The 25,654-nt window shown below is 48.0% G+C and overlaps 2 protein-coding genes across 18 annotated transcripts in view; one reads left to right on the top strand and one right to left on the bottom strand.

The window, feature by feature from the left end:
- Window positions 1–15,929, top strand: part of ARHGAP9 (Rho GTPase activating protein 9) — a 58,483-nt gene extending 42,554 nt beyond the window's left edge. For 10 of the 11 annotated variants that reach the window (XM_053295104.1, XM_053295105.1, XM_053295102.1 and 7 more), the window contains 8 exons: window positions 3,837–3,963; window positions 4,108–4,218; window positions 7,290–7,388; window positions 7,558–7,635; window positions 8,221–8,274; window positions 11,599–11,733; window positions 13,326–13,431; window positions 15,452–15,929. In XM_053295104.1, coding sequence (XP_053151079.1) covers window positions 3,837–3,963; window positions 4,108–4,218; window positions 7,290–7,388; window positions 7,558–7,635; window positions 8,221–8,274; window positions 11,599–11,733; window positions 13,326–13,431; window positions 15,452–15,638 — 897 coding nt within the window. In that variant the 3' untranslated portion in view covers window positions 15,639–15,929. The remainder of the gene's footprint in view (window positions 1–3,836; window positions 3,964–4,107; window positions 4,219–7,289; window positions 7,389–7,557; window positions 7,636–8,220; window positions 8,275–11,598; window positions 11,734–13,325; window positions 13,432–15,451) is intronic. The other variant, XM_053295108.1, reaches the window with a different exon arrangement.
- Window positions 15,930–19,403: 3,474 nt separating this feature from the next.
- GLI1 (GLI family zinc finger 1) overlaps window positions 19,404–25,654 on the bottom strand; it is a 165,090-nt gene continuing 158,839 nt past the window's right edge. For 3 of the 7 annotated variants that reach the window (XM_053295088.1, XM_053295089.1, XM_053295087.1), the window contains one exon: window positions 19,404–23,650. In XM_053295088.1, coding sequence (XP_053151063.1) covers window positions 21,564–23,650 — 2,087 coding nt within the window. In that variant the 3' untranslated portion in view covers window positions 19,404–21,563. The remainder of the gene's footprint in view (window positions 23,651–25,654) is intronic. The other 4 variants (XR_008315947.1, XR_008315949.1, XR_008315948.1 and 1 more) reach the window with 4 other exon arrangements.

The following is a 25,654-nucleotide window of genomic DNA, read 5'->3' as shown; positions in this document are numbered from 1 at the left end:
GCATGGTGTACCTGAGCTCCAGCCAATTGATGCTGTGCTCTCTTTTGGAGTCCAAACACTGACCTTGGGCCAGTTAATAGAGGCAGCCTGTCAGACTGGGATCTGTGGTGACTTGGATTTGAGGTGCTGGAAGGATTAGAGTTCCCTGCAAAGTGGCCGGGAAGATCTACCAAGCTAGAGATGACAGGAAAAGTGTTATTCACTGCCAAGAATAACGCTCATATTCATATTCACCTCATCCTGCCATGGCAGCAGTGTCCACTGCAAAGTGCGAGAGTAAAAATGGGCCCACAACATGTTTCTGATCATGGATATCATGATCCCTTGAAGTTAGCTGAGAGAAAGATTGGTGGAGCTGGGCCACTTGTTTAATGCCTAACACCTGTTTATTAGTTTCTATGTGTGTGTGGGGGGGGAGGGAAGCGACACCCTGTTTGGTATCTATGAGGGCTCCTAGGTGAAGAATGGTCATCTGAGGGCAAAGAGTGGTCTTCTGGTAGTTGACTAAGAACCCGTGATCACTCAGGCAAAGGAGAGTGGCCTGGATATCTATGTGGCTTTTCTGAGTTGAGGGAGATCTGATCAATAGATCATCTAGGTATGGGTAAATATGAACCCCCCTCAACCTCAAGTGTGCCACAAGTGTTTGGTGAACACTCGTGGTGCAGTCGAAAGATCTGCGTGTGCTCGATACTGTGTGCTTGATACTGAAAGAGTGCTCGATACTGAAAGTTCAACCTGTTGTATGTGAAACAAAGAAATCTGCCCTGTCCTGTGGGTTAATGGGGACATGTAAATAGGCTTCTTTGAGGTCTATGGAAGTCTGTAGATCCCTGTGTTGAATTGCCATCAGGATGGAGCATAGGGTCTCCATACAAAAACCCTTGCGTCTCGGGAAATTTTTTTGACATATTTGAGATCCAGTATGGCTCTCCATTCCCCATTCTTTTTCTGTACAATGAAGAGGATTGAGTTCACTCCCTGATGAAACTCCTCCACAGCTTTGATGGCCCGAATCTGAGAGAGGTGCTAGATTGCTTGGAGCATTAGAATGTGTTTGATTATCTTCCAAGACCTGGGGGATGGCAGGAACCTGTCCGTGTCCAGGGGTTGTCATAGAAATTCCGTAGTGTAGTCCTGAGAGACTGTCTGTCGTATCCAGGCATCCAACGATATCTTGCTCCAGGTAGGAGGGAAGTGTTGGAGTCACCCTCCTACCCATGGATCGGGTGAGTAGTCATTGGGAGGCATTGCCCTTGAAACCTGCCTTGTTTGCTTGGCTGGGTTGGAAATTCCACCGGAATGAATTGTCTCGTGGGGCAGATCTGGTCCTGAACCAGGACACTCTATCTTGCTTGTTCTGGCAAAAGTGAAAGGAGGGTATGGGACCCTTGAACTGGCCAGAGGGAGACCTGAATGGCGCGTGTTTCTCCCTGGAGTTGGATGAAGGCATCACCTTTTTCTTGTATTTTGTTTCGACTAATACTAGATCTGAAACTTCACCAAACAGCTTGAAGGAGGAATTTGCCAAACTGATGTGAGATTTCTGGTCCACCTTCCAATGTTTTAGCCACAATAACCGGCAGACTGTAATGTCAGATACTAGGGCCTTCGCTTAGAGCTGTGTAGCATCCAAAGATGAATTGGCCATAAAGGCTGCTGCTTTCCCCAGTTTATTAAGCACTTGACGGAGCTTGGGAAGCTCCTGCGGAACCAGTGAGAGTAGTTTTTTATCCATAAATCAGATAATCGGGCAAAGATGAAGTTGGCCGTGGAGGCTCGCATGGCCAGTGCTGTGGCTTCATGGGACCTAGGAAGTGCTACATTGCACTTCTTGTCATCTTGGTTTTTAAGCACCTTGTCTCTGTCCTTAGGTAATACAGTGCGGGTGACAAGGGCAGCCACCTCAGCATCAATCGGGGGAACCTTTAGTTTGTCCATGATGATTGGCCTGGGAGATGAGTAAAAATGCCCAATCTGCAGGGGCGGGCCTTTACCCTCTGTGGGCCTGTCCCATTTCAACTGAATGAACACTAAAAATAGCTGAGGACAAGAGACAACCACTTCAGGGAGCTGTGTAAGAGGAAGCACCTCCAAATCCCCTTCACAGTTTGTTTGTGTGTGTGTGTGTGTGTGTGTGTTTGTAAAACCCCTTCCAGTTTCCAGTTATTTTGCGGGATTTATGAAGAAAAACTGGGAAGTCCGCCTATAGGAAAAGGCGATACGAGGTGGGCTGAGATCGACCCACCTCATGCTCCAAAAGCTCGCCTTCATCTGTCTGAGAAAGAAACTACTGACTGGTCCCCCCTTTCTAAACCATCTGGAACTTCCACTGGAATTGGTGAAAGGGGCATTAGGGAGGCACAAGGGGAAAGTACTGGGGGGTCTGAACAGAGTTTGACGGGATGGAAGTGCCCCCTATCAGATTTGCTGCCTGCTGGGGTGGGCTCTGGAGAGCTGGTGCATACAGGCAAGGGTTGGCGGGAAGCAGGGATGTTCATGAGGTGTTTCATGCACATCTGGGGTGGTGGTGAGCAGGTGCTTTAAATGGAGGAAGGCTCCGTTGCTCCTCTGCTGTGCCCCACCACCCCAGCATGCTGCTGTCCATAACGAACAACCCCACTGCCTGTTCCTACAAGCAACACTGTATGGGGGCTTCCTGTTTGAGAACAGGAAGTTCCCTGTTCCCAGCATCCTGCAGGCGTCATCGTCATATAAACGACTTGCATTTTGGGCAGTATATAAATATGTTAAATAAATAAGTAAGTAAATAAAAATCTGTGTGTGTGTGGACACCATCTTGAGTGCTCAGCAACACTGCAGGATGTGTCAACACTAGGGTTGCCAACTGTCCCGCATTACATGGGACGTCCCTCATTTCAGGGATGAGATGTTGGTCCCTATAAGGGATAGCATTTGTCCTGCATTTTGGTGGTGGGGCGAGCAGCAGCAGTGTAAAATACTTGCAGTGCGGTGGGGGGGTGGGGGGCATTTTATTCCTTTTGCTATGTAAACTATTTTGAGAAGTTTTTGGTTTAAAAGTGGTATAGCTTGAATAGTCTTCTGGTAGCAAGCATGACTTGTCCCCATAGCTAAGCAGGGTCTACCCTGGTTGCATATGAATGGGACACTTGATGTGTGAGCACTGCAAGATGTTCCCCTCAGGGGATGAAGCCGCTCTGGGAAGAGCAGAAGGTTTCAAGTTCCCTCCCTGGCTTCTCCAAGATAGTGGGGTTGAGAGAGATTCCTGCCTGCAACCTTGGAGAAGCTGCTGCCAGTCTGTGAAGACAATACTGAGCTAGATAGACCAATGGTCTGACTTAATATATGGCAGCTTCCTATGTTCCTATGTTAATAACAATGCTGGCATTATTCAATAGCGTATAATTCAATAACATATATGTCACTGATACTCAGGCTCTTGATTACCACTGCACACACCTCCCGCCCACCCCCCCACCCCCCCGTAGCTCCCCCCGCCATTTGTGTCACTCATTCTGGCAATGAAATGTTGGCAACCCTAGTCACCGCCAAGTAGTCTGCCCTGCAAGTTGAGGCCAAGGTAGAGTCTTCAGAGGGAGAGACCTCTCTATTGCTGCCAGAGGTGCCTGCGAAAAGCACTGAGTTCACAAGAAACACGCCTATACTGGAGCAGGACAGGGAGAAAACGGGGGTTGAGGGGGATATCTCCTCCATGAGCCCAGACTAAGTCATTTTGATTGGCCCTGTTTCAGAGCAGGAGAGGGGAGCAACCCAGCTGTTCTGGATACACTCCCCCAGTGAGGTAGAACAGGGAATGAAGCAGGTCCAAAGCATATTTCTGTTTCACAAAACAGGATGAAGAGAATCCTTTGGACGAGCCACTTCTGTACCCACTCTCCCGATCAAATAGTGCTGATCTTGTGGACCTCAGTGCTGATGAGGAGGAGGATCTGGGACCTCAGAAGAGTGAGTTGCTGGCAGGTAAGTGCCAAGTAGATCTGGGGGCAGAGAATCCTGGGGAGTTGCCTAAACAAGTGCTGTTTTGGAGAGGGGGGGAGGGGAAATTGAGCTGCTAGTACTAACGCTACCCCAATTCCATTTGTTTTCCTCCTCACTTTCTCCTAGCATCCTCCAGTCCTGACAGAGCCTACAAAAAGCGGGTCAAGAGCAAGCTGAGACGGTTCATTGTCAAGCGGCCACCGCTGCAGAGTTTACAGGAAAAAGGACTGATCCGAGGTGACTATCCCAGCCCTCTGTAGCACCATCATAGGTTGTGCACGGATGATGGGTTTTCAGAAGTGGTCTGGTTCCGTTGTCATTGCCCGTGAAGCCATGCTAACGGAGCCTAGAGGCACCTTTTTAAAGTGGTGATTCTCTTTATTGAGCAGGGGGGAAGCAAATGGTCCTAACCACCCCCAGCACAGCATCCCTCCAGTGGCTGATGCTGGGGTCTATCTTATGTTTCTTTTTTTCATTGTGAGCCCTTTGGGGACAGGCAGCCATTTTATTTATTTGTTTGTTTGTTTATATCTATGTAAACGGCTTTGGGCACTTTTGTTGAAAAGTGGTATCTAAATATTTGTCATATTCGTATTCATGTTTATTATTGTGAGCTGCCAACACTTCCAGGCAAATAGTTCTGGAGTATTTATAGTATAGTATTTTTTCAGATGTTACTTTATAGTGAGCTTTTAAACGTTTCCACATTAGTTACTCACAAGCTCTTGCATACACTCCAGATTCTTGTGTCGTCTTCTGTAGATTCCTGTTCTCCCTCATGCATTTTTTCCACACACTGGAGGTTTTACAGACAGGGCTTTCCCCCCGAATCCACTCCTGATTGGAGCGTGCCAGTCCACATATTCACTGGATTTAACCCAGCCTCCCTGCAGCCTATCAGGGACCAGGACAGACAGAGCTTTGGTTTTCTCCGAAGGGAGGCTGCGAATTCTGGCTTAGCCCAAGTTATGTCCAGGGTAAAAAAATCCTCTGTTTCCAGCAGCGTTTGAAAAAAAACTCTGGGGCTTCTGCCTTCTCCGAAGGTGTAGATGGAGGTGCTGATGGCTATGCAAATGGTCCATCTAATCCCTCGAATTAAAATGCCTCGAATCTGCTGCAAAGCAGATTCACTCTTCAGATACCCCGTAGCACAGAGCCATATGTGAAAAACCTCCTGGCCACACATTGAGCACAGCCCTTGCACTATGTTTACAGTGCCACCTGCTGACCAGTACTTGTGCATCCATTACTTTTCATGACAGATTCTCAAGCACTGGCTGGCAGGTGGTGCTGTAAAAATAACATGAGAGCTGTGCTCAACTGTGGCCAGAGTGCCGAAAAATGCTACAAGGGAGGATGAGAATCTACAGAAGACAACTCAATCATTTGCAGTATGTGCAAGAGTCCATAAGTAATTACTGTGGAAGTTTTAAAAAACTCACTATAAACTAACATCTGGGAAAGCCCATGGCGCTTCAAGAAGCACCCTGGAGAGTGTTTTTTTTTTTTAAAAAAAAACACCTCTAGAAGTTTGACTAGCAATGCTGCAACCAATCTGTGTACATCTTGGTATGGTTTGTCTGGACACCGAATGGGCAGTACCACTGTTAAGTAACATAAAGTAAAGTTGTGCCGTCGAGTCGGTGTCGACTCCTGGCAACCACAGAGCCCTGTGGTTGTCTTTGGTAGAATACAGGAGGGGTTGGCCATTGCCATCTCCCACACAGTATGAGATGATGCCTTTCAGCATCTTCCTATATCACTGCTGCCCGATATAGGTCTTTCCCTTAGTCTGGGAAACATACCAGCAGGGATTTGAACCAGCAATCTCTTGCTCCCTAGGCAAGTTATTTCCCCACTGTGCCATTAGGTGGCTGTTAAATAACATACTCTTTGCAAAGTGTCCTTTAGGAGTTTAATTGACTGGATCAGATGAAGCTGTGATCTGGTCTAGTCCATTTTACAACTCCCTTTCTAGGCCACACAAGGAAATATTTGGAATTAGGAAAACAAAGCACTGAAACTTGCTGTCCTGCAGAAAGACTCTTTCCCCTCCTCTATTATATTTGTAGAGTTATGAAGATACCAGTGTTGGATTGGAGTTACTGTTACTAAAGCAATTAGAGTGAAGTTACCAATGGCGGCCAGTATGAGTGGGGCAGGGGGGAAACAAGCGGCAGGCGTGGCTCATTTGCACTTGTCTCACCCCATCCTGGCTGCCTCTCTGCCTCTCATCTACCCCACTGTGGCATTAACTCCAGGCATGCGGACTAGTATCCCTAACCATGGATAGCATCCCCATGCCATGGAAGGTGAGAGAGAGAGAGAGAGAGAGAGTGAGAGCGAGAGAGCGAGCACTGGAATGGGGGTGAGTGCAAACGAGCTAAACCTGACACTTGTTTCCTGCCCGTACCAGCCACCACTGGGAGCCAGCAGAGGAATTTCTGGCCTATAGAAATAATAGTTTGTAAATGAGCTTTAGGTTGCTTTCGCAAATGATACTAAGAATACCTTTTAGTCTAGATTCTAGACTCTAGACTATGTCATCGTTTTGGAATATTTCAGTCTAGAAACTAAAAGAGAGCCATTCTTAAGCCAAACATATGTTTGGTTGCTGTTGCTTTCATTTGATTTACAGAAACAAGATATTCAAACCAGGATAGGATCTTCCCATCTCCCTATGAACTGTGCTCCTCAGAGGAGTATATTAGAACCCTCCCCACCAAGTGGATTTGAGAGTACAGGTGCATCCCACCATTTACACAGAATGGAGGCCTTCCCTTGCACCTCATCTTGCCACATCCAGTGACCTACTCATCTCTGGGCCTTTGGTATACACCGGAAGCATGGATATGCTGTCTTTGCCCCCCACCCCACCCACCCCAATTTGTATTTATTTATTGATTTGATTTCTATACCACCCTTCCAAAAATGGCTCAGGGCGGTTTACATCTCCCCACATCTTCTTTTGCAACTACTTCTTATTTGCAACTCTCTCTTCGTCCTCCCTCAAACCTGAAACCACAGCCTCTTACATGCCATGCCCACTTGCTTGCAAAATGCAAACACAAATTGGCTAAGACGAGTGCAGCATGCAGGGCTGCTTGGTCCTGCATTCTGAGTGTGTGTGGGTATGGTGAGAGAGACAGCAGAGAGTTGCAATTGAAGCCACTGTTAGCTTAGTGCCCCCTTCAGGCCACTGAGTGAATAACACTTCTCTGTGTATTTTATTCTTGGCAAGTAGCAATTGTGCTTTCCACAGAATCAGACTAGCCCACTTTGCTAAACTGCTGTCCTCTTATACCCAGATCAGGTCTTTGGCTGCCGGCTGGAAGCCCTGTGCCAACGGGAAGGGAGCACAATACCACGCTTTGTCCAGCAGTGTGTGGAAGCTGTGGAACAGAGAGGTGGGTATGCCTAGTAGTGCTCACAGTTGCTTCTACCTAAGTAAAACTGGGCTGGTATTCTCTCCTAGCCTTGGCACTGTGCTTCTGTACCCACCTTTCTGTGCCCACCCTGCCAATCCCACAGAGTGCATGGGCTTCACAGTGAAGGGATCTCTCACTTCCCTTTCAGGTTTGGATGTGGATGGGATCTACAGGGTCAGTGGAAACTTGGCCATTATTCAGAAGCTAAGATTCGTAGTTGATCGTGGTGAGTACCTACAGTGATATATGGTAGAAGGGGGCAGTCGCAGAGGAAAGAGAAGCTGATCTTCTAAGCCTTCTCATTCTGCATAGTGCTTTTCTCTGGGTGAAGGCAGATGCAGCACTGTCTTGAAGAGCAGTAGATCCAGTTTGACAGCACCCTCGCCACATTCAATACAAATATCCTTTTTTTCCTGTCCTGCAATGAGCTCTGGAAAACCAGGCTTGCAGGTTGTTTTCAATAGGGTTCATCCTGAAGCAGGGAACAGTCTGTGATGAAAGGCACAAAATGGCTAGCGTTTTTGTATGAACCCAAACACCAGAGAAATGTTGTTGTTATTTTTCCACTTTTTCAAATGAAAGATGGGTGTATATACATATGAATGCATATAGGCTGCTTTAATATGTGTATATTTTAGAAGCCTGAAGGTGAGGGACAAGACTGATGGGCTGAATCAACACTCAGTTTGCTGTTTGTATACTTTAAGGAAGTTGTAAAGCCAGGATCATATTCTGGATGAAGGAAATCATGTCTTCATCATGGTCGTGTTCTGTTCCTTGTGTTCTCATTGACCATTCTGTTGCCTTACAGAGCGGGCAGTGACATCAGATGGGCGCTACGTCTTCCCAGAGCAGCGTTGCCAAGGTAGCATTGGGTGCCAGTGCAAGGTGTTTTGTAGTTACACTGGTCCCCTAAAACTAGAAATGTAGAACAAGCAAGGTAGAGCAAGTGAGATCTTTATTTGGGCCAACTAGTTTCTGAATGCAAGACGCAGGCTTTGGAGTTACACAGGACTGTTCTTCCTGCCTGGATATTCAAAAGAAATACAAAACAAAAGAGGCTTGGATGTTTCTGTTCCAGCAGTGTTTGTGAACTGTTTCGTTCCCAAGACAGAAGGAGGAAATTACACTCTGATTATATGCATGTGTGTGATGTTTCAAATTGCACAAATGCACTCTGGAATAAAGAACATTCAACATCTACATCACCTTTGGAAACTGTTTTTTTTTTTTTTAAAAATAGATTGAGGCATCTCTGCAGCTCTAGCACTATTTGGAACTCAGAGATCTTCCTTTCTGTGTGCAGGACAGAGAGTGGGTGGGGCATGAGAGCCTCTGAGTGGCAGTAGGCAAGGTATGGCTGTTTATCACTTGTAAAGTTGGTTTCATTGGGAAAGTTGCATGTGAACTTCCTTCCATTGAAATTCATGAGACACATGAATTGTGTCTCACAGTGTTCAATTGCTGTAAGACTGTTCCCTTGGGATATTTCTATTTCTGTAGCAACAGCACCTCGACCAGGATCTGTGAGGATTTCCAGATTGCAACCCAGAGTTCCACTCTGTAGCTTGACAATTACCAGCGAAGCAGGAGATGTCCAGCTTCCCCCAACCTTCCTTTCCCAGGCCTCTCATACTCCTCTTTCCCTGCCTGTTGTAACAAGCAGGGGTTCTAGGTGTGTCACAGGGCAGCTGAAGGGGGCTGCAGATGAGAAGCGCAAGGAAGAGGTGGGAAGAGCAGCTGCAGATGCTACAGTCTCAATTCACCTCTAGTTTTGAAGGTACAGAGCAAATGTCTGCACTGCAATCTGGCAACTCTAGGACCACTTGCTTCTGGTCAGGGACCAAGCGGTGTAAGTGCACATGAAAAGGAGTGGGGTTAAATTCCTCCATGTGCCATGACTTGACAGCTGGGCTTTAGAGAGTAGGTAGGAGCAGGGCAGCAGCAGACCCTTGCTTGTATCAGTGATGGGGATAGGACCACTTTTATTTTTCAGTTGCTACTGCCATTCTGTAATAATAACATGGCTTAGTAAGCTTTTTACAGCCCACTCAGCACTGTTAAAATAATAAAATGGGTCTCCGTGGTAGGTATGCATATCAAAGACACAAATCCTTTGCTTTAAAAAAAAGGCTCTGTGTGTGTAATACTGCTATAGTTACTACGAGATATAAAAAATAACCTCAAGAAATGCTCTTAAATATCTATATAAAAGGCTTAGGTGGTCTGTGGCAAATGGTGTGTGGCAAGCCCCGCCCACATAGTGCTTTACCAATCAGAGGTAACAGAGCAGGAGCGCCATGGTGACTGGGCAGTAGGAATTCTAAATGTAGATAGGGAAGAGTATCCTGTGATGGTTAAGGTCAGTTGGAATGCAGCTTTTACTGGTGGGAAGATTGTAGAGGAGAGAAGCGGGGAGATATATGGGTAGTGGGCAGGGGTCTGCGAAGAGAGGGGTTGTGAGGCAGAAAAGAGCCCTTACAAGAGAAGGAGGCTACCACTGTGCAATTTAGATGAGGAAACAAGATCCGTTAACTCAGGAAGGAAGAGAGAGAGAGAGGGTAATAAAGAGAGGGGAAGAGTGAGTGGAGGAGAGAAAAAGAAGGGAGGGGAAGAGAGAAAGAAGGAAAGGCAAGGGACAGGACTGGGCCTGTCAGCAGCCTCAGGAAGGGCCCAGTCAACCGTTGTCGCTGCTCGGAGCTACAGAGGCCATTGGTGGAGGGAGGCAGGCAGGCGAGGGACGGGCCCAAGCCTGTCAGCATCCTAAGGGCGGCCGCAGTGAGGAAGGGCCCAGTCAACTGCTGCTGCTACTCTTGTGGAGCAAAGCAGGAGCAGGGCTCGGTTGAGGAAGTCTCTGGGGTTAGGGGGCTACAGCTTGGCCAGTTGCAGCCAGCAACGCTGCAACTACGACCAAGAGAGGTGAGGGGGATGGAGCAATGGGATGGAGGGGGAGGAGCAGGAGTGCAGCTCAGTAAGGGTGGAGAGAACTCTGAGGTGAGGGGGCTGTGGCGGGGGGTGAGAGGAGCAATCAAGGACCAGCGTGCAGATGCTCTGTGCGGGTTAATCTAGTTCAATATATTTTTTCAGTATAAGAACATAAGAACAGCCCTGCTGGATCAGGCCCAACGCCCATTTGTTTCACACAGTGGCCCATCAGATGCCTCTGGAAGCCTACAGGCAGGAGCTGAGGGCATGCCCTCTCTCCTGCTGTTACTCTCCTGCAACTGGTACTCAGAGGCATCCTGCCTTTAAGGCTGGAAGTGGCCTATAGCCCTTTGACTAGTAGCCGTTGATAGACCTCTCGTCCATGAAGTTACCCAAACCCCTCTTAAAGCCATCCAGGTTGTTGGCTGTCACCACATCTCGTGGCAGAGAATTCCACAAGTGGATTATGTGTTGTGTGAAAAAGTACCTCCATTTGTTGGTCCTAAATTTCCTGGCAATCAATTTCATGGGATGACCCCTGGTTCTAGAGTTATGTGAGAGGGAGAAGAATTTATGTCTATCCACTTTCTCCACACCATGCACACCTCTATCAATGTCTCCCTGCAGTCGTCTTTTTTTCTAAACTAAATAGCCCCTGGTGTTGTAGCCTTGCCTCATAAGAAAGGTGCTCTAGGCCCCTGAGCATCTTGGTTGCCCTCTTCTGCACCTTTTCCAGTTATACAGTTTCCTTTTAAAGATGTGGTGACCAGAATTGTACACAGTACTCCAGGTGTGGCCGCGCCATAGTTTTGTATAAGGGCATTATAATATTAGCAGTTTTATTTTCAATCCCCTTCCTAATGATCCCTAGCATGGAATTGGCCTTTTTCACAGCTGCTGCACATTTAGTCGATACTTTCAACAAGTATATTTTCAGTTATTTGTTTTGCAATGTAATCCTGCATATATCCAAATTCGGATCTTCCAACCTTTTTGAGAATCTTGCCATGAAATCTGAAATTGTCCGCCAACAATCAGGATGACCAAGGATTTCCACCTATCCTCTCAATGCAAGTTTATGAGTAGGAAAGATTCCATTACTGATTGTATGACCTATGAGACTGATAGTTCTTAGCTAGTTTATTCTAACGTCAAAGATGTGATCTATTCCATGTGGCATAAACTCTGAGACCCGGGGAAGCTGTTGGGACCCTCCAATACCTCTGCACACATTGACTCTGCTGTCTATTCCGCTTTTTCTTAGAGGAGAAGGTGCGCCTCTCTGACCCTCAGTGGGATGATGTGCATGTGCTAACAGGTGCCCTCAAGCTTTTCTTCCGGGAGCTACCTGAACCGCTGGTGCCATACAGCCATTTTGATGAATTCATCGCTTCTGCCAGTAAGTGCTTTATTTGTTCCTTGCCCATTTGGCAGTGCTAGCATGTGCTGCTCAGAGCTTAATTCTGAACCAGGAATTGAGCCCCACCACTTGCTTTTAGTATTGGAGCTTGGCTCTGGAAAGCGTGCAATGGAATATGAATATATTTGCACTGGTAATTTTTATAGCAATTATTTAACAAAGACATATAAAAATTATTGTAACTAATATAACCTTAATATAACTGTAAACTTCTAGCTGAGTTTATCTGGCTGAGGTATTATTGGACCTTGAACACAAAGGATCCAGGTTCCCAATTTCAGGCTGAAAAGAGATGTAAAATGTTAAGAGCAATGGCGGTGTTCAAGAATGTTCTCATAGCAATGAATACAAATTGACCCTTTTCTGACTCGGCAATCTTTGAAAAGTGGGATCTCCAATTTTTGAGTCGTTCAGTTTGAATCATGGAAAAGCCAGTTGTAAAGACTTACCTCTGTTGGCTAGTGTCTGTGCCGTCACTAACACACACACTTCAATCCTCAAAGCAATCTTGCAACTGTTTTTACAGTGATTACATTTTTTTAAAATAAGGTGACTGATGAAAAGTGTATGTGTATATGTGCCACTTAAATATACACATGTATGTATGTGTTTAAAAGACAGTCAGCCTCATAGAGGAATGAATAAAACCGATGGCTGAAATTCAAACAGTGTTTTCTTACACACATCTCTCTCCATTTACATGTAGCTGAAAAAAGTATTGTATTTCATCATTAGTGTTTTCCCACCCCCTGCAAGTGGAAGCCAATGAAGTATGCTTTGGCAGTGAGGAAAAATTAATGCTATCACCATCACATCACACAATTTTTTTCAACTACAAATTGCTGGGAAGCTCCAGTTTGGCATCAAACCAGCATGGTGTAGTGGTTGGAGTGTTGGACTAGGACTGGGGAGACCCAAATTCAAATCCCCATTCAGCCATGAAACTCACTTGGTGACCCTGGGCCAGTCATGTATCTCTCAGTCTAACCTACCTCACAGAGTTGTTGTGAGGGTACGCATAACCATGTACACCGCTCTGGGCTCCTTGGAGGAAGAGTGGGATAGAAATGTTAAATAAATAATAAATCCCCCATGCATCACTTTGCAATGTGTAGTTTGGACTAAGGCAAGTCATGTAGCTAGGATCACACTACTAATGAAGGCTTCGCTGCATGTGTTGTTGATCAGGCCTTTGGAAAGCAGTATCCATGTATTAGCTGCAAAATTCTCTGCAGCTGGGGACAAGGGCTTTGAGCAAGTGCAGGATTCGCTTTCCCAGTGACCAATGTCACCACAGACACTCTTCTGTTTGAGCAATTGAGCCCTGGGTGTCTCTCTCTTTACAAACCTTGCCCTGGGGCTGTAGACTTACTGTATCAACAGCTATGCCACCCCAGAGAGGGTTGTGTTCTACTGCTGGAATTATAATTCCAGTTTGTTCCACAAGATGAGCTTCAGATTGAAACAAGAACATCTTCTGGCCTTCTATGGCCCCTACAAGTGCATCTGAGATCCTACATCATCCCCAGCTGAAGATAATCTTCAATGCTTTGTTGCTTTTCCCTACACAGAGTTGTCTGATCCCAAGGAAAAAGTATCAAAGCTGGCTGGTCTGATCGAGAGCCTCCCCCAACCGAACCGAGACACACTGTGCTACTTACTGGAGCATCTCCGCAAGTAAGGGAACCTTATTTCCAGTGTCATCCATCGTGCAGCTGGATTTGTGCATTATTGTGTTCTGCGCAAGAGCATTACTGTGCAACTGTGTGCATGTCCCATTACAAGGCAGAGAGAACGTTGTGCAGAAAGTGGCCACATTTGTATGTAATGTGGAACCACGGTTGAATAGACCTGTGGTTCTGTGGATGTTATGTCTGAATGTGGAGAAATGCAGTTGGGTGTGGCAAAGAAACCAAAGGTTCAGGATTGGGACTCCAATCTGAATCCTCAGGTTAAATTAAGTTTCATCGCCTCAACCCAAGGTTCCAAGTAGCCTGCGGTATGTCCACATTGAAACTGCAGGCTGTTGGCCCTGGAACCAAAGTTGAGGGAGGAAGCACCTCCAATTGGCTGTGCGGGCTGTCCTTCTGTCAAGAAGGGAGCCTACACAGCCAGCTCCCCCACCTCTCTGCAGTCTCACTGACTGCAGGGAGGCAGCTCTCCTGAACGTTTGAATTCATATGGGGGGCGGGATGCAGAACCCTGAGTCCAGTGAACCAGTGGTTCTGCATTGCATGCAGATGTGGCCTGTCAGCCCCCAATACTAGAATTTACCTGTCAACAGTAGGGGTGAGTCCGAACCGGTCCGGCGGCCATTCTAAGGAATGGCCGAACTGCCGGACCGGTTCGGCCCTTGCTGGTTCGGGTCCGGGTGGGGGGTATAACTTTAAGGGCGGGAGGGCTTTCTTACCCCTCCCGCCTCTTCACCCCCTCCAGCGCCCGTATTTAACCAAATAACAGGGCGCTGGAAACCAGCCGCCGCCGCTGCCGCGCCCCCCCCCCAGCAGATCCACATAGAAAGGTGCCCATACCCCTGCTGCCGTCGCCCGCCCGCCCTCCCTCCCTCCCAGCTGCCCGCCCGCCCAAATCCTTACCCAAGGCTGCAGGAGTAAACGAGAGGAGCTCCCGGACAGAGCTCCTCTCGTTAGAAAGGCCTGATGCAGAATGAAGGCGCTTTGCGCATGCGCACACCGCAAAGGACGCCGGAGGCCCGGTCTACCCGCCGGGAAAAGGCCGGGTAGACCGGGCCTCCGATCGCCGGAGGCCCGGTCTACCCGGCCTTTTCCCGGCGGGTAGACCGGGCCTCCGGCGTCCTTTGCGGTGCGCGCATGCGCGCGCGCGCGCAAAGCGCCTTCATTCTGCATCAGGCCTTTCTAACGAGAGGAGCTCTGTCCGGGAGCTCCTCTCGTTTACTCCTGCAGCCTTGGGTAAGGATTTGGGAGGGAGGGAGGGCGGGCGGGCGACGGCGGCAGGGGTATGGGCACCTTTCTATGTGGATCTGCTGGGGGGGGGGGCCGGCGGCGGCAGGGGCGGCTGGTTTCCAGCGCCCCGTTATTTGGTTAAATACGGGCGCTGGAGGGGGTGAAGAGGCGGGAGGGGTAAGAAAGCCCTCCCGCCCTAAAAGAAAGGGCCCCCCTTCGGTGCCGGTCCGGACTGGTCCGGACCGTGCACATCTCTAGTCAACAGAGCTTGTTTGACTAATGGAATTTTGCAACCCCTGCTAACTGGGTAAAGAGGCATCTTTTTAATGTGGCGATTCTCTTTATTTAGCAAGGGGAGAGTAACTGGCACTATCCACCCCCAGAACAGTACCTCCAGTGACTGTTGCTGGTGTCTCCCTTATGCTTCTTTTAGACTGTGAGCCGTTCGGGGACAGGGTTCCATCTTATTTATCTATTTATTTGTTATTCCTCTTTGTAAACCACTTTGGAAACTTTTGTTGAAAAGTGGTATATAAATATTTGTTGTTGTTGCTGCAAATTTTTAAAATCTGAATATGATAGCATTTGGGAACTAGGCTTGGAAACATACAGATTCAAAAAGCCCACAAACATGCCAGGTCAATTAATATGACTTGCAGGCTGACTTGAGCCTCAGCACTTCTCATTTTATAAATCAAACCTCAAACATAGCCATGTCATGGATGTCTTGAGCTGAGGGCAGTGTGTTATGGTGGTTCTGCTCTATTTCCCTTCAGAGTGATGGAGCACTCAGATGCCAACCGGATGACCACCCAGAACATCGGCATTGTCTTTGGACCAACACTGCTGCGACCAGAGCGAGATGTGGCTAGCCTGGTGGAGGGCATGGTGTACCAGAACCAGGTGGTGGAACTGCTCCTCATTGAATTTCCTTCCATCTTTGGGGCCTCAAGTGCTGAATGACCTTGTTGGTACCCATCTCAAAAGCAGATGGTTTTATCCACAAGAATCACAGATAATCTAGTCCTGGAGAAAGCATTGACTCTGTGTAGTGCTGTATGCCATTGACAGGACTGTTGCTACTGGACTTGCTCAGCTTGTTGGGCTGTGGATCTGGTAGCAGCTTGGCCCCTGAAGGATCATCCTCCAAGGTCTTTAAGCTGAATCCACTTTAGAAGCTGGTGCACCCTTAGCGAAGAGGGCTTTCCAAATGTTGTCACACTCTTTACATTAAACAAACCCTATTTGAGCCTCTTCAAGTGAAGCTAAGGCAAAACAAAGAAAAATGGCACGATAGGCAACCCAATCCCATGGAGTCCTATATGAGCTCTTACCTATGGATTCCGGTGAAAAGTGTGAAAAAGAAGGTGCTGTCCCACTATCTCTATGCTTCTAACATCATCAATCAGTCTTGCAAGTAGGTTCCCTAACAATACTAGTCAACAATATATTTTGCCTCTATATACTTCTGCTAGTTACTTGTGGCACATAGACATTCTGAAAGGAAGAACTCCAGTTCCAGCTGAATCATTTGATTCAGATGATCAGAAGCTTCCCCTTCTTTTCATCTGGAGGCAGTTCTTATTTTCACTGGTAGTGATAGTTATTTTCCAGCTGGCTATCAATCAATGTAGTCCACAAAGCCAACCTGATTACACAGGGCTGGAAAGTGGGTGTAGCATGGTGTTTTTGTTTGTTTGATCTGGATAGTGATTGGTGGGTTTCATATCCTTCCTAGATTTATAGCCCCAAAAGACGTGAGTTTGAGGGCTGTGCATCTCTAGGGGAATCAAGCTTTGTATTCTATTCCCCATCCTTTAGAGCTGGTCATTATGTTCCCTCCACGTCATTGGCCTGGTGCCCTTAACATGTCAGGCTCCATTGCTCTGACTTTATACCCTTCTCCAACATGTACCTGCTTGTCATTGTGGCCTGAAAAACCATGTAGTAATGCAGATGTCCTACAGGAGGCACTTTCTGACTCATCTTGTTAGGGCACAACTGTACTAAACCACTTTCAAACTGAGTTAATTGCCATGGCTTCCTTCAAAGAATCTTGGGAAGCTGAGTTTCATGAGGGTGCTGAACATTTCACTTTTAGAGATCCTCAGTCCCTTCACAGAACTACAGTTTCCAGAGTTTCTGGGTTTGAAGTTGATGTTCAGAAAAGGTTTAAAAATTGGTTGAACTCTGTATCTTTGGACATACCGCTGTCCTGTTGTTGTGGAATTCTGAATGCTCCAAATGATCAAAGCTTATGGCATACAGTTCCTATAGTCTATTATCCTGTCTTTCTCAGTGACTCGTACCACTTGGTGAAGGAAAGGATACAGTGAAAGACTATTTCTGGATGATCTGTCCCCTCTTTACTGACTGGGGCAGAATCTCACATATTTTGGAAGGGGAAAAGGCAAGTTTCTAGCACCCATAATTGCAGGGGAAAGCTTGGCATCAAGTTGGCAATGTCTACTTAAGGGTTCAAAAGAGAAGATCTAGCTAGGCTTCCCAGGGTCAGGTAGGGTTGCCATTCTTTTTGTCTGGCAAGCATGGGGAGGGGAAACATCCAGGGGGCATGAGCGGGGGCCACTTGCTGCTTCCACCACCCTAGGATGGGGGTTCTTACACCTTTGCACTGGACACTCCCTTTTACAACACTTATTTTGGTGCTTCTGGCCACCTTAGTGGTCTTGCTCGGACTCAACACACACCAGCCAGTTTCCAGTTGAGCTGAGATGGCTGCAGCAGTTCAGTGAGGCAGAGCTGCCCTGATCTCAGTGAGAATAGGCCTGCCTTACAGGGACTGCCTGCTCTCCTGGGATCAGAGCAATTCTGCCTCGCCAAGGCCAGGATGCCAGCCCAGCGGCATCATCAGGCCACGTTGGCCTGACCAGAGAGTGACTGGTGCAGAACTGGGGCTGAGTGCAACCACTGAGGTGGCCAGAAGCACTCACTTCCTGAAGCTACTACCTACTGCTACCACCCAGTGAACCAGGGTATCTTCAGATCCTGTTCCAGGGTCACCTCCAACCTTGCTGTGCTCCTGCTGGCTAGGCTTTCATTCCTTTAACAGCTACTTTACAGGCAGAAAGTCAACAGATGATGCTCTCTATCTATGCATGCTCTCTATGTATCTACGAACAGCTTTAATGCTGTTAATGGTGTGAGTGCTTTGCCAAAGAGACAGGTTGCGACTGTATGGCCAGGAAATGGGACTTTTAATCACCAGTACAATTTGGCTTTTCTACATCTCCTCTCTCCTGCTGCCTCAAATTCCATGTCCACCCTTCCTTTCTTCAATTATCTCATTACCCCTCATCCCCCACTTTCTCCAAAATTCAAGTCCTTTGTAAACATGAATCTTGTAAGCAGAACAGATTTTTCAAACAACGTATCACAAATACTTCTCTGATCCCTAGTTTTGGGTAATAGGTGTTTTCACTTGGAAGATTCTTTAAACCATGCCTTAAGCCTCTTAGCGTACTGTTTGTGCTACATGTAAATATTGTTAAAGGGGAAGAGAATGCAAAAGGCAATCTGACCGTACTGCATTGACAAGCATCATAAGCTACTTATTAGAAGAACAATAACTGTACTAATAAGCTCTCTTGCTAGCTAGGCAAAGAAGCACCTTTCAAAGTGGTGATTTTCTTCAAAGTGGTGATCTAGCAGAGGGATAGCAACCGGCCCTGTTCAGCCCCAGAACAGTGGCTCCTCCAGTAGCTGTTGCTGGTGTCTTTCCTGTGTTTCTTCTTGGACTGTGAGCCCTTTGGGGACAGGGAACCACCAACCACTTGATTCTTATTCTATATAAATCGCTTTGAGAATGTTTTCGTCAAAAAGTGGTGTATATATAGTCCTATATACAGTCACCTGTAGCCCTTCCCAGGATACAGCAAGTCAGTTGGCTGGGAAGGGCTCTAGCTCAAATAGCTTGCAAGCCCTTCCCATTCCCAGATCGATTCACAAGCAAGCATAGATTCATAATGAGAAGAAAGCAGATAAAATGTACATAATATTAGCAGCAAGCCCATTGTGGAAGCACACTCACCAAAGCTGGAGCATAAGTATGATCTTCTCCCTTCTAATCAAACTCAGAAGAAACCTATTCCTCTGGTTTTTACCAGAAACTGGATTTGCATAACACTGATTGGATGACCATGGAGTCCATCACAAAGCCACATTCCTCCAGCACAAGGCACTTAATTGGCTAGCCCTTGTATCAATCGCAAAGTCAACTCCTACCATTCTTAGAGCAGTTTTTAAAATGTAAGTAAAATAAAAAGAGTCCAATGGGGAAAATAGTCACTAGATAAGTTATTTGAAGACACAAGACCATGGGATAGAGAATGTAATCCGCTTTCAATAAAGCAAAGGTTGTAATTTTTTTAAAAAAATGCTTTCTAAGAGCAATAAATTGCATGATGAGAATGGGCATTATGTTAAAAGGAGGAGATATGTTTTGGGGGAATTGAGCTATCTCCTAAAGGAATGGGCTAGACGACCTCTCGATAAGGAGCCTGAGCTATATAAATCTCTTGCAATAGATATCAAAGCCATCGTTTTGTTTTGTTTTTTTCTGAGGAAATATTTTTTAATTCTCATATTATATTGGTGCATTTTCCCCTAAAAAAAGAAAAAGATTTACAGGTAAAAAATACTTGCTTGCGCACATATACTATATACAGTCAAAATACATGTCATAATTATACGTCTAAAACATTTTGTTTGTTTCCCCCCGCTTTGCTTTAATACTTACTTTCCCCCTCCCATGGATGAAAAGCACTTAGTGAGGACAGGCATTGGTTTGGCTTTTAGGTTAAAATATAAAAAGAAAGAGACGCAATGAAAAGTAAAAAGGGTGAAAGGGATCTTCTTTGGTTTCTCAGGTTTAACATGAGTTTGTGCTAGGAGTCTCATTCTCTTCTCGCTGGCTGTGATGCCTGGGTGCAAGGCAGCAGAAGTTGTACCTGAAAGAGACAAGGGAGGGGGACAGGGTGCTCCTGAGAGTGTAGTGGCTGTCGCTAGCTCAAACTAGGGAATGGCCTAGAAATGTAAGGCTGGAGACACGTTGGTGTGATGGTGGCTGCTCGCTAGCTTAGATGGCTTTAGAAGATGATTAGGCACATTCATGGAGGAGGAGCGGTCTAGCCAGGTTCAGAGGTAGTTTGCTTCTGAATACTAGTTGCTGGGGAAAACAAGAAGGAGAGCGCTGTCAGGCCCTGCTTATGATCTTCATGGAGTCATCTAGCTGGTCACTGTGGGAAGTAGGATGCTGGGCTAGATGGACCTGTGGGCTAATCCAGCAGGGCTGCTCTTGCAGACAATACATTTACAAAAGCTGGAAGGGGCACGACAGAAGCATCACGACCCTTGGCGTAAAGTTACATTTTATTTTGTCCCACTGTCATTTTGAGGTTTTTGAAATCTGTTTAGCAGAGAAGATGGGGAGCAGGACAGGTTGGGGGTGGGGGTGGGCGTACACACCACAGACCATGAGGCTTCCCCCATGCCACCTCTGAGCCTCTGAAAAAACTCGTATATATATCTATATCTAGCCTGAGTTCTCCAAAGCCCTCCTTCGTGCTCATTTTACCCTTCCCAACCCTTCTCCTGCTACTAATACGCTTATGCTCAAGCACAAGGGCTTGATATGTGACTGGATGTGAACAAGCCAGTCCCTGAACCATTTTGACACCTGCCATTCATAAATGACTGGCTGTCTGGAGTAAGAGCTCAGTAGTATCACTTGTTCTGCATGCCCAAGCTCCCTAAATTCAATGCCCTCCCCAGCTAGAGGAAAGACCCCTGCCTGAGACCACAAAGAGCGTTGCCAGTTAGAATAGCACTGGGCTAGATGGACTAACTCAAAGTTAGACAGCTCTATATATTCATATATATGTATCTTTATATGTGGTATTCAGGAAAAACTTGCTAGTGTCAACAAAAAAAATACAGCTGTGCAGTTGGCAGGCACATCTTCCCTTAAAGTGCCATTGAGATGGTTAGAACTGTGCCTACCTGATGTAGAGAAGGGATGTCTGGGTAGTCAAAGGCCTGAATGGGCCTGAAGTGTACCTGCTATGTACACACAAGGACTTGCTACTAACAAATCCTGCTCCCCCCACAAAAAAGGCCTCCAGAGCCTCTGTGGGTCAGCAGAGCCAGGGCCAATGCCATATACTATATTTCCTCCAATGGAGCACTCTCTCTTCCTCCATGGATTTTGCAAGAAGGATCCATGAACCAGAGACCAGATTCCTGCCTGTTCCAGCCTGCAGATAATTTCTGCAAAATCCAGGTTAAGTTTGCATTTTGCCTGAAAAATGTTTTATTGCAGGGAATAATATATACCTGTTTGTACCTTCAAGGGAAAAATATGTCTATGATATAAAGGCCCTAGGGTAGGTTACCATGTCAACAAGCTCTCTGCAAGAGAGCACAGGAGGCTCCCAGATATCCCCAAACCATGGGGTGGCCTTCCTAATGTACTGAAGACTCTGGGGAAGAGGCACTTTGAGGTGAAGAATACCAGCTTCATTGTGGGGAGTGGGCAGGAGAGAGAGATAACTGAAGAAGTGAGGAGCTCCTGAGTTTCCTGTACCAGCTGGGAAAGCGAAATGAATCCACTTCCCTTCCCAGGGATGCCCATCCTTCATCCCGTACCATCAGCAATCTTCAACAAACCCAGCTTGAGGATGCAAGGCAGATGCAGTCTGGTACCAAGAGCAGCCCTGGAAGTTTCTAGCAGGGCTGCCTCTCTGCAGAGGCCCCTCGCCCACCTTAAGTTCTTGAGTCCAGCCCAGCAGGAAGTACCCTTGTCTCTTCTTGTCCCAGTCGGGTTCTGGTTAGAAGCAATTATCATCATCACCGCTAAGAGGGCTAGCCCTACTATGAGAGGGTGTTAAGGAACTGGTTCTCTCCTGCCAGTGAATTCAGCATGGAGCTCATATCCCCCACAGCCATGTTGGCTGGGCCACCAGGTGGGGAAGTGGGGCTGAGGACCTCTGCATCATCCAGGATGGCTGTGAAGTCCAAGTGGGTGTTCTCTAAGTCCAAGGTGTCCAAGCTGTTGGACACCTGCTCCTCTGGCAGGTAGGAGAAAGAGTCTGATTTGAGGACATCCAGCCCAGGGGTGTAGGGCCTGCCTGGGTCCTCAGCCACACAACTGGGTGGCTGATGATGCCTTTGGTGGGCACCCATCAGCTTGTGCCCAGCAGCTTTGCCAAGCTGCATGTGCATCTGGCTAGGAAAGCATGCTTCCTCAGGCCCATGGAGCGGGGGTAAGCGCATCATCCGGCGGGAGCTGCCGTCGTTGGAGGGTTCATAGAAGGGGCTAGCTTGATAGCTCAGGCTGCTTTGTCGAATGAGCGGCTTGGGTCCCCCAGGGGGATGGGGGAGCATCCCTGGGCTGTAACTCTGGCTGCTGGGATTTGAAAGTGCTTTGTTCTCCATGGCTTGTGGTGGCCTAGCAGGATAGTTGGGGTACTTGGGACCAGGATAAGGCTGGTGCTGCTGCTGACACTGCCCACTCTCCAGGCCCTCCACGCCCATCAGGACGTCGCTGCCCGGCTGCTCCCCCCACATCAGTGCTTGCTGTGACTGCACGTAACTCCGCACCATCATCTCCTTGACCTGCAGCATTGGGGTCTGGGACCTCCTGCCAGGGGGCTGCCCCATGCCAAAGCAGGGGCCCTGCTGGCCCTCCGGCGGGTAGCCACTGCCCCCACAGACAGGTTGGGCCTGGCCGTAAGGCAGCTGCTTCATGCCCTGGCAGGAGGCCAGGGCTGGAGCAGCTACCTGGAACTGCTGCTCGGCTTTAATCTGTGGGTGCCCAAACGGGAACGGCCCCTGTTGGCCTTCACTGCCAGGCTCCACGCCCATGTGCTTGGCCTCGGGGACCGGGTACTGGGCAGCATGGCATGGGCCCATACCAGTGGGTGGTGTGGGATCCACCCCTGCGCTGTCACCATCCCACTGCCTTGCTGTGTGGAAAGCTGGGTTCATTGGGCATGGGGGCTGGATGTACTCTGGCTGCTCAAAGCCACCTTCTAGCTGCCCGTGGCTTGCTGGACTCATCTGCAAGTCGCCCATTGCCCTGGGGGTGTCCCTATGGGCCGCATTGCTCTGTAGCTCCATGTTCACGGTTTGGCAGGGGTAGTTCTGCTCCTGGTAGCCAGGGTAAGGCTCCATCTCCAGAAGTTCCTGTTCTCCAGCTGGGACAGTACTCTCCATGGCTGCAGTCTCCAAAAAGACGTTCTCGCTGATGCTGGGCGGCCGCGGCGAGAAGAGGTGGCGCTGCAGGTTTGCATCCGAACCCCCAGCCAGCTGCCCACTGGCTCTGCCCATGCCTGCTGGGCTCATGTTGCTGAGACTTTTGAACCGCTGCACTCTCGGAGTGGGGTGAGCCTCACCCGCTGTCTGGGAGGGATCACTGGCTCGGCGGGCACTGTGGCTCAGCGCTAGGTGGGGGTGGAGGATGCCAGTGCTGTAGCTGTGGTACTCATTGGCACTGTGCCTGCGCATGAAAGGAGGCAGGCCTGAGCCGGCGCAATCCCCCATAAAGCTGGGCTGACCAGCCCTCTCCATATTGGGTAGAGGGGTTGGCGGCGGACCGCCTGTTGCAGCAGCGTACTTGGCCTTGAGAAGGTATTGCTGAGCTGGTGTCAGGTTGCCCAGTCCTGGAAGACCTCCATAGTGGCTGGCCTCACTGGAACGCCTGGAGGCATCAGGGGAGATGGGATCATACATGTCAGGTGGGCCTAGTCCATTAGGAGCTCCCCCTGCTGGCAGATACGGTGACACCATGGAGGAGCGACGGCTCACAGTGTAGGCCGAACTGACCGTGCTGGTGGTACTAGCGCGCCGTTCCCCTGGCAGGGGTAGGGATGGCAGGTCACTGGATGACAGCTCCATGATGCGCCGGTGAGAGAGAGTGGAGGGTGGCCCACACAGGCCAGGCATCTCTCTTGCAGAACCTGTGAAGAAGCAGCACAACTGACTACAAGGATAGCGAAAACAAACAAAAACAGCTAGGCTTAGGCGAAGCACGTGTTTGGAGATAGCCAATTGCAGCTTGCGTCTAAGGCCTGAGACAAAGCCCAACACCACGGGAAGGGCCATTAGTACCTGCCAGTCATTTAGAACCTGCCTACCAAGGGTGCTGCTAGGGACATAAAAGACTCTGGGCCCAGGGCCCGAAGAGCCTGACTTATACTAGGGATGTGCCTGAACCACAGCTGGAAGCATGCTTTGGGCACTTCTGGAGAAATTCGAGAAGGAGAGCAGGTGCTTACTTGCTCCCTGCCACCCCATTCAGCTTCCTGCTGGGGTGGCGCACATGTCAAGAACCCCCGTGCAGTGTCAGCATACACAGGGCGTCTGCACATGTGCGGGTGCCATTTGCATGGTCAGCAACACCATGCAGATGCAGATGCCATGTGTGTGCTGACGCCACGCGGGGGGTTATTAGCATGCATGCCGCCCAAGCAGGAAGCTGTATGGGGCAGTGGAGAGCAGGTCAGGTCTCTAAGAAAAAAATGTCCTATGGTGCAATTAACAGAGCATTGGTCAGGACATATTACTTAGCTATACAGCTCAGCTCAATGGGATAGCTTTAGGCATCTCCCTCTGTCCTTGGGTTGTAGTGGAAAGGAATCCTAACAAAATAAATAATGATTTAAACTTACTTCTAATCAGCAAACTCTTTTTGTCCCAGGTAACACTATAAGTCAGAAAAACTAAGCTCAATTCCTGGGTGAATTAGGATGGCAGCAGCATTGCCCTTTTGGGTGCTGATCACACCTCTAAACAACAGCTTGCAGAGGGTTTTTTTGGTGCAGATCGAGAGCTTTTGCAGTCATTGTGAAGTGCAGACACCTGGCTGCTAAAATCAGAGAGCATTTTAAAGTTACCAGGGCGCTTTCCAGATTAGATCCTGCAACGGGTCACGGCATATTTCTGAAGTGTGCTTCCACACTTCCTGTGTTGTGACATCATAGTCCCTACATTGACAGCAGGGTGCCATTCAAATTTCTGATGCCCTGTTTAGGATTTAATCACTGCGATGTATTGATAAAACGTATGTCCGGCGTAAAAAGGTTGCTGTTTTTTCAGGTTGTTAGTTTATGTGAGACTGCTCCCCCTTCTGGGCGCTTTGCTATTTATGTTTTGAATGTGATATGCCTGAACGGAAGCATTTTGCCGCTGTTGAGCGGCTAAGCTGGAAAGTGCCCAGAAGAGCTGCTAAACTGTTTCAGGGAAGCTGGCTCCTGTTCAGCGGTTCCCCCTGCCCCATAAGCATGCTGCCTCTTTTCTTCCAGCCTTGAGGAAGAGGGGCCTGGCTAGAAGTGTGGAAGGGAGGGAGGGAGGGTTTGAGCAGGCAGGAGAGAGTGAGAGCACAGACTGAAGGACTGTACTTTCCCCAGAAGAGCTGGAATAGGGGCATGAACATGAGTATCTGCCGGGTGCTTTTGTTCCAGGAGTTAACGCCATACAGATTGTGTTAAGTTTGATATGTTGGAAAGAAAGAAGGCAGATCTCGTGTATGGTACTTGAAGGGCTGAGCAGTTCAGCCAAAATTCTTCCACCCAATGCACTCCCATAACTTCTGACTTCTGGGAAGCTGCCTATACAAGGGAAACAAGAGGTTTTGGTAGGAACTAATCTGCCTACTTTCCTTTCACTATAATCTTAATTGATAATTACCATCTTCACAAGCTAGCCTACTTCTGCTTCAAATATTTTGCCCAGAAATAGATTGGTAGCCAGTGTCATTCTTTTAATGTGGTCTCTTTGAAATGACCCAGAGATCAACCTGTCTGCCGCATTCTGTACCAACCGGACTACATACAAAGGCAGCCTCACATAGAGTGCATTGCAGTAGTCAAGTATGGATGTTACCAGCATATGTACCACTGATCTGAAGTCGTTTATCTCAAGAAACGTATGCAGCTGGTGTATCAGCCAAAGCTGATAGACAG

The sequence above is a fragment of the Hemicordylus capensis genome, chromosome 2 (genome assembly GCF_027244095.1).
Source record: "Hemicordylus capensis ecotype Gifberg chromosome 2, rHemCap1.1.pri, whole genome shotgun sequence".
In the NCBI taxonomy this organism is placed as follows: domain Eukaryota; kingdom Metazoa; phylum Chordata; class Lepidosauria; order Squamata; family Cordylidae; genus Hemicordylus; species Hemicordylus capensis.
Note: the sequence above shows the minus strand (reverse complement) of the source record. Positions and strands in the feature narration are given on the sequence as shown.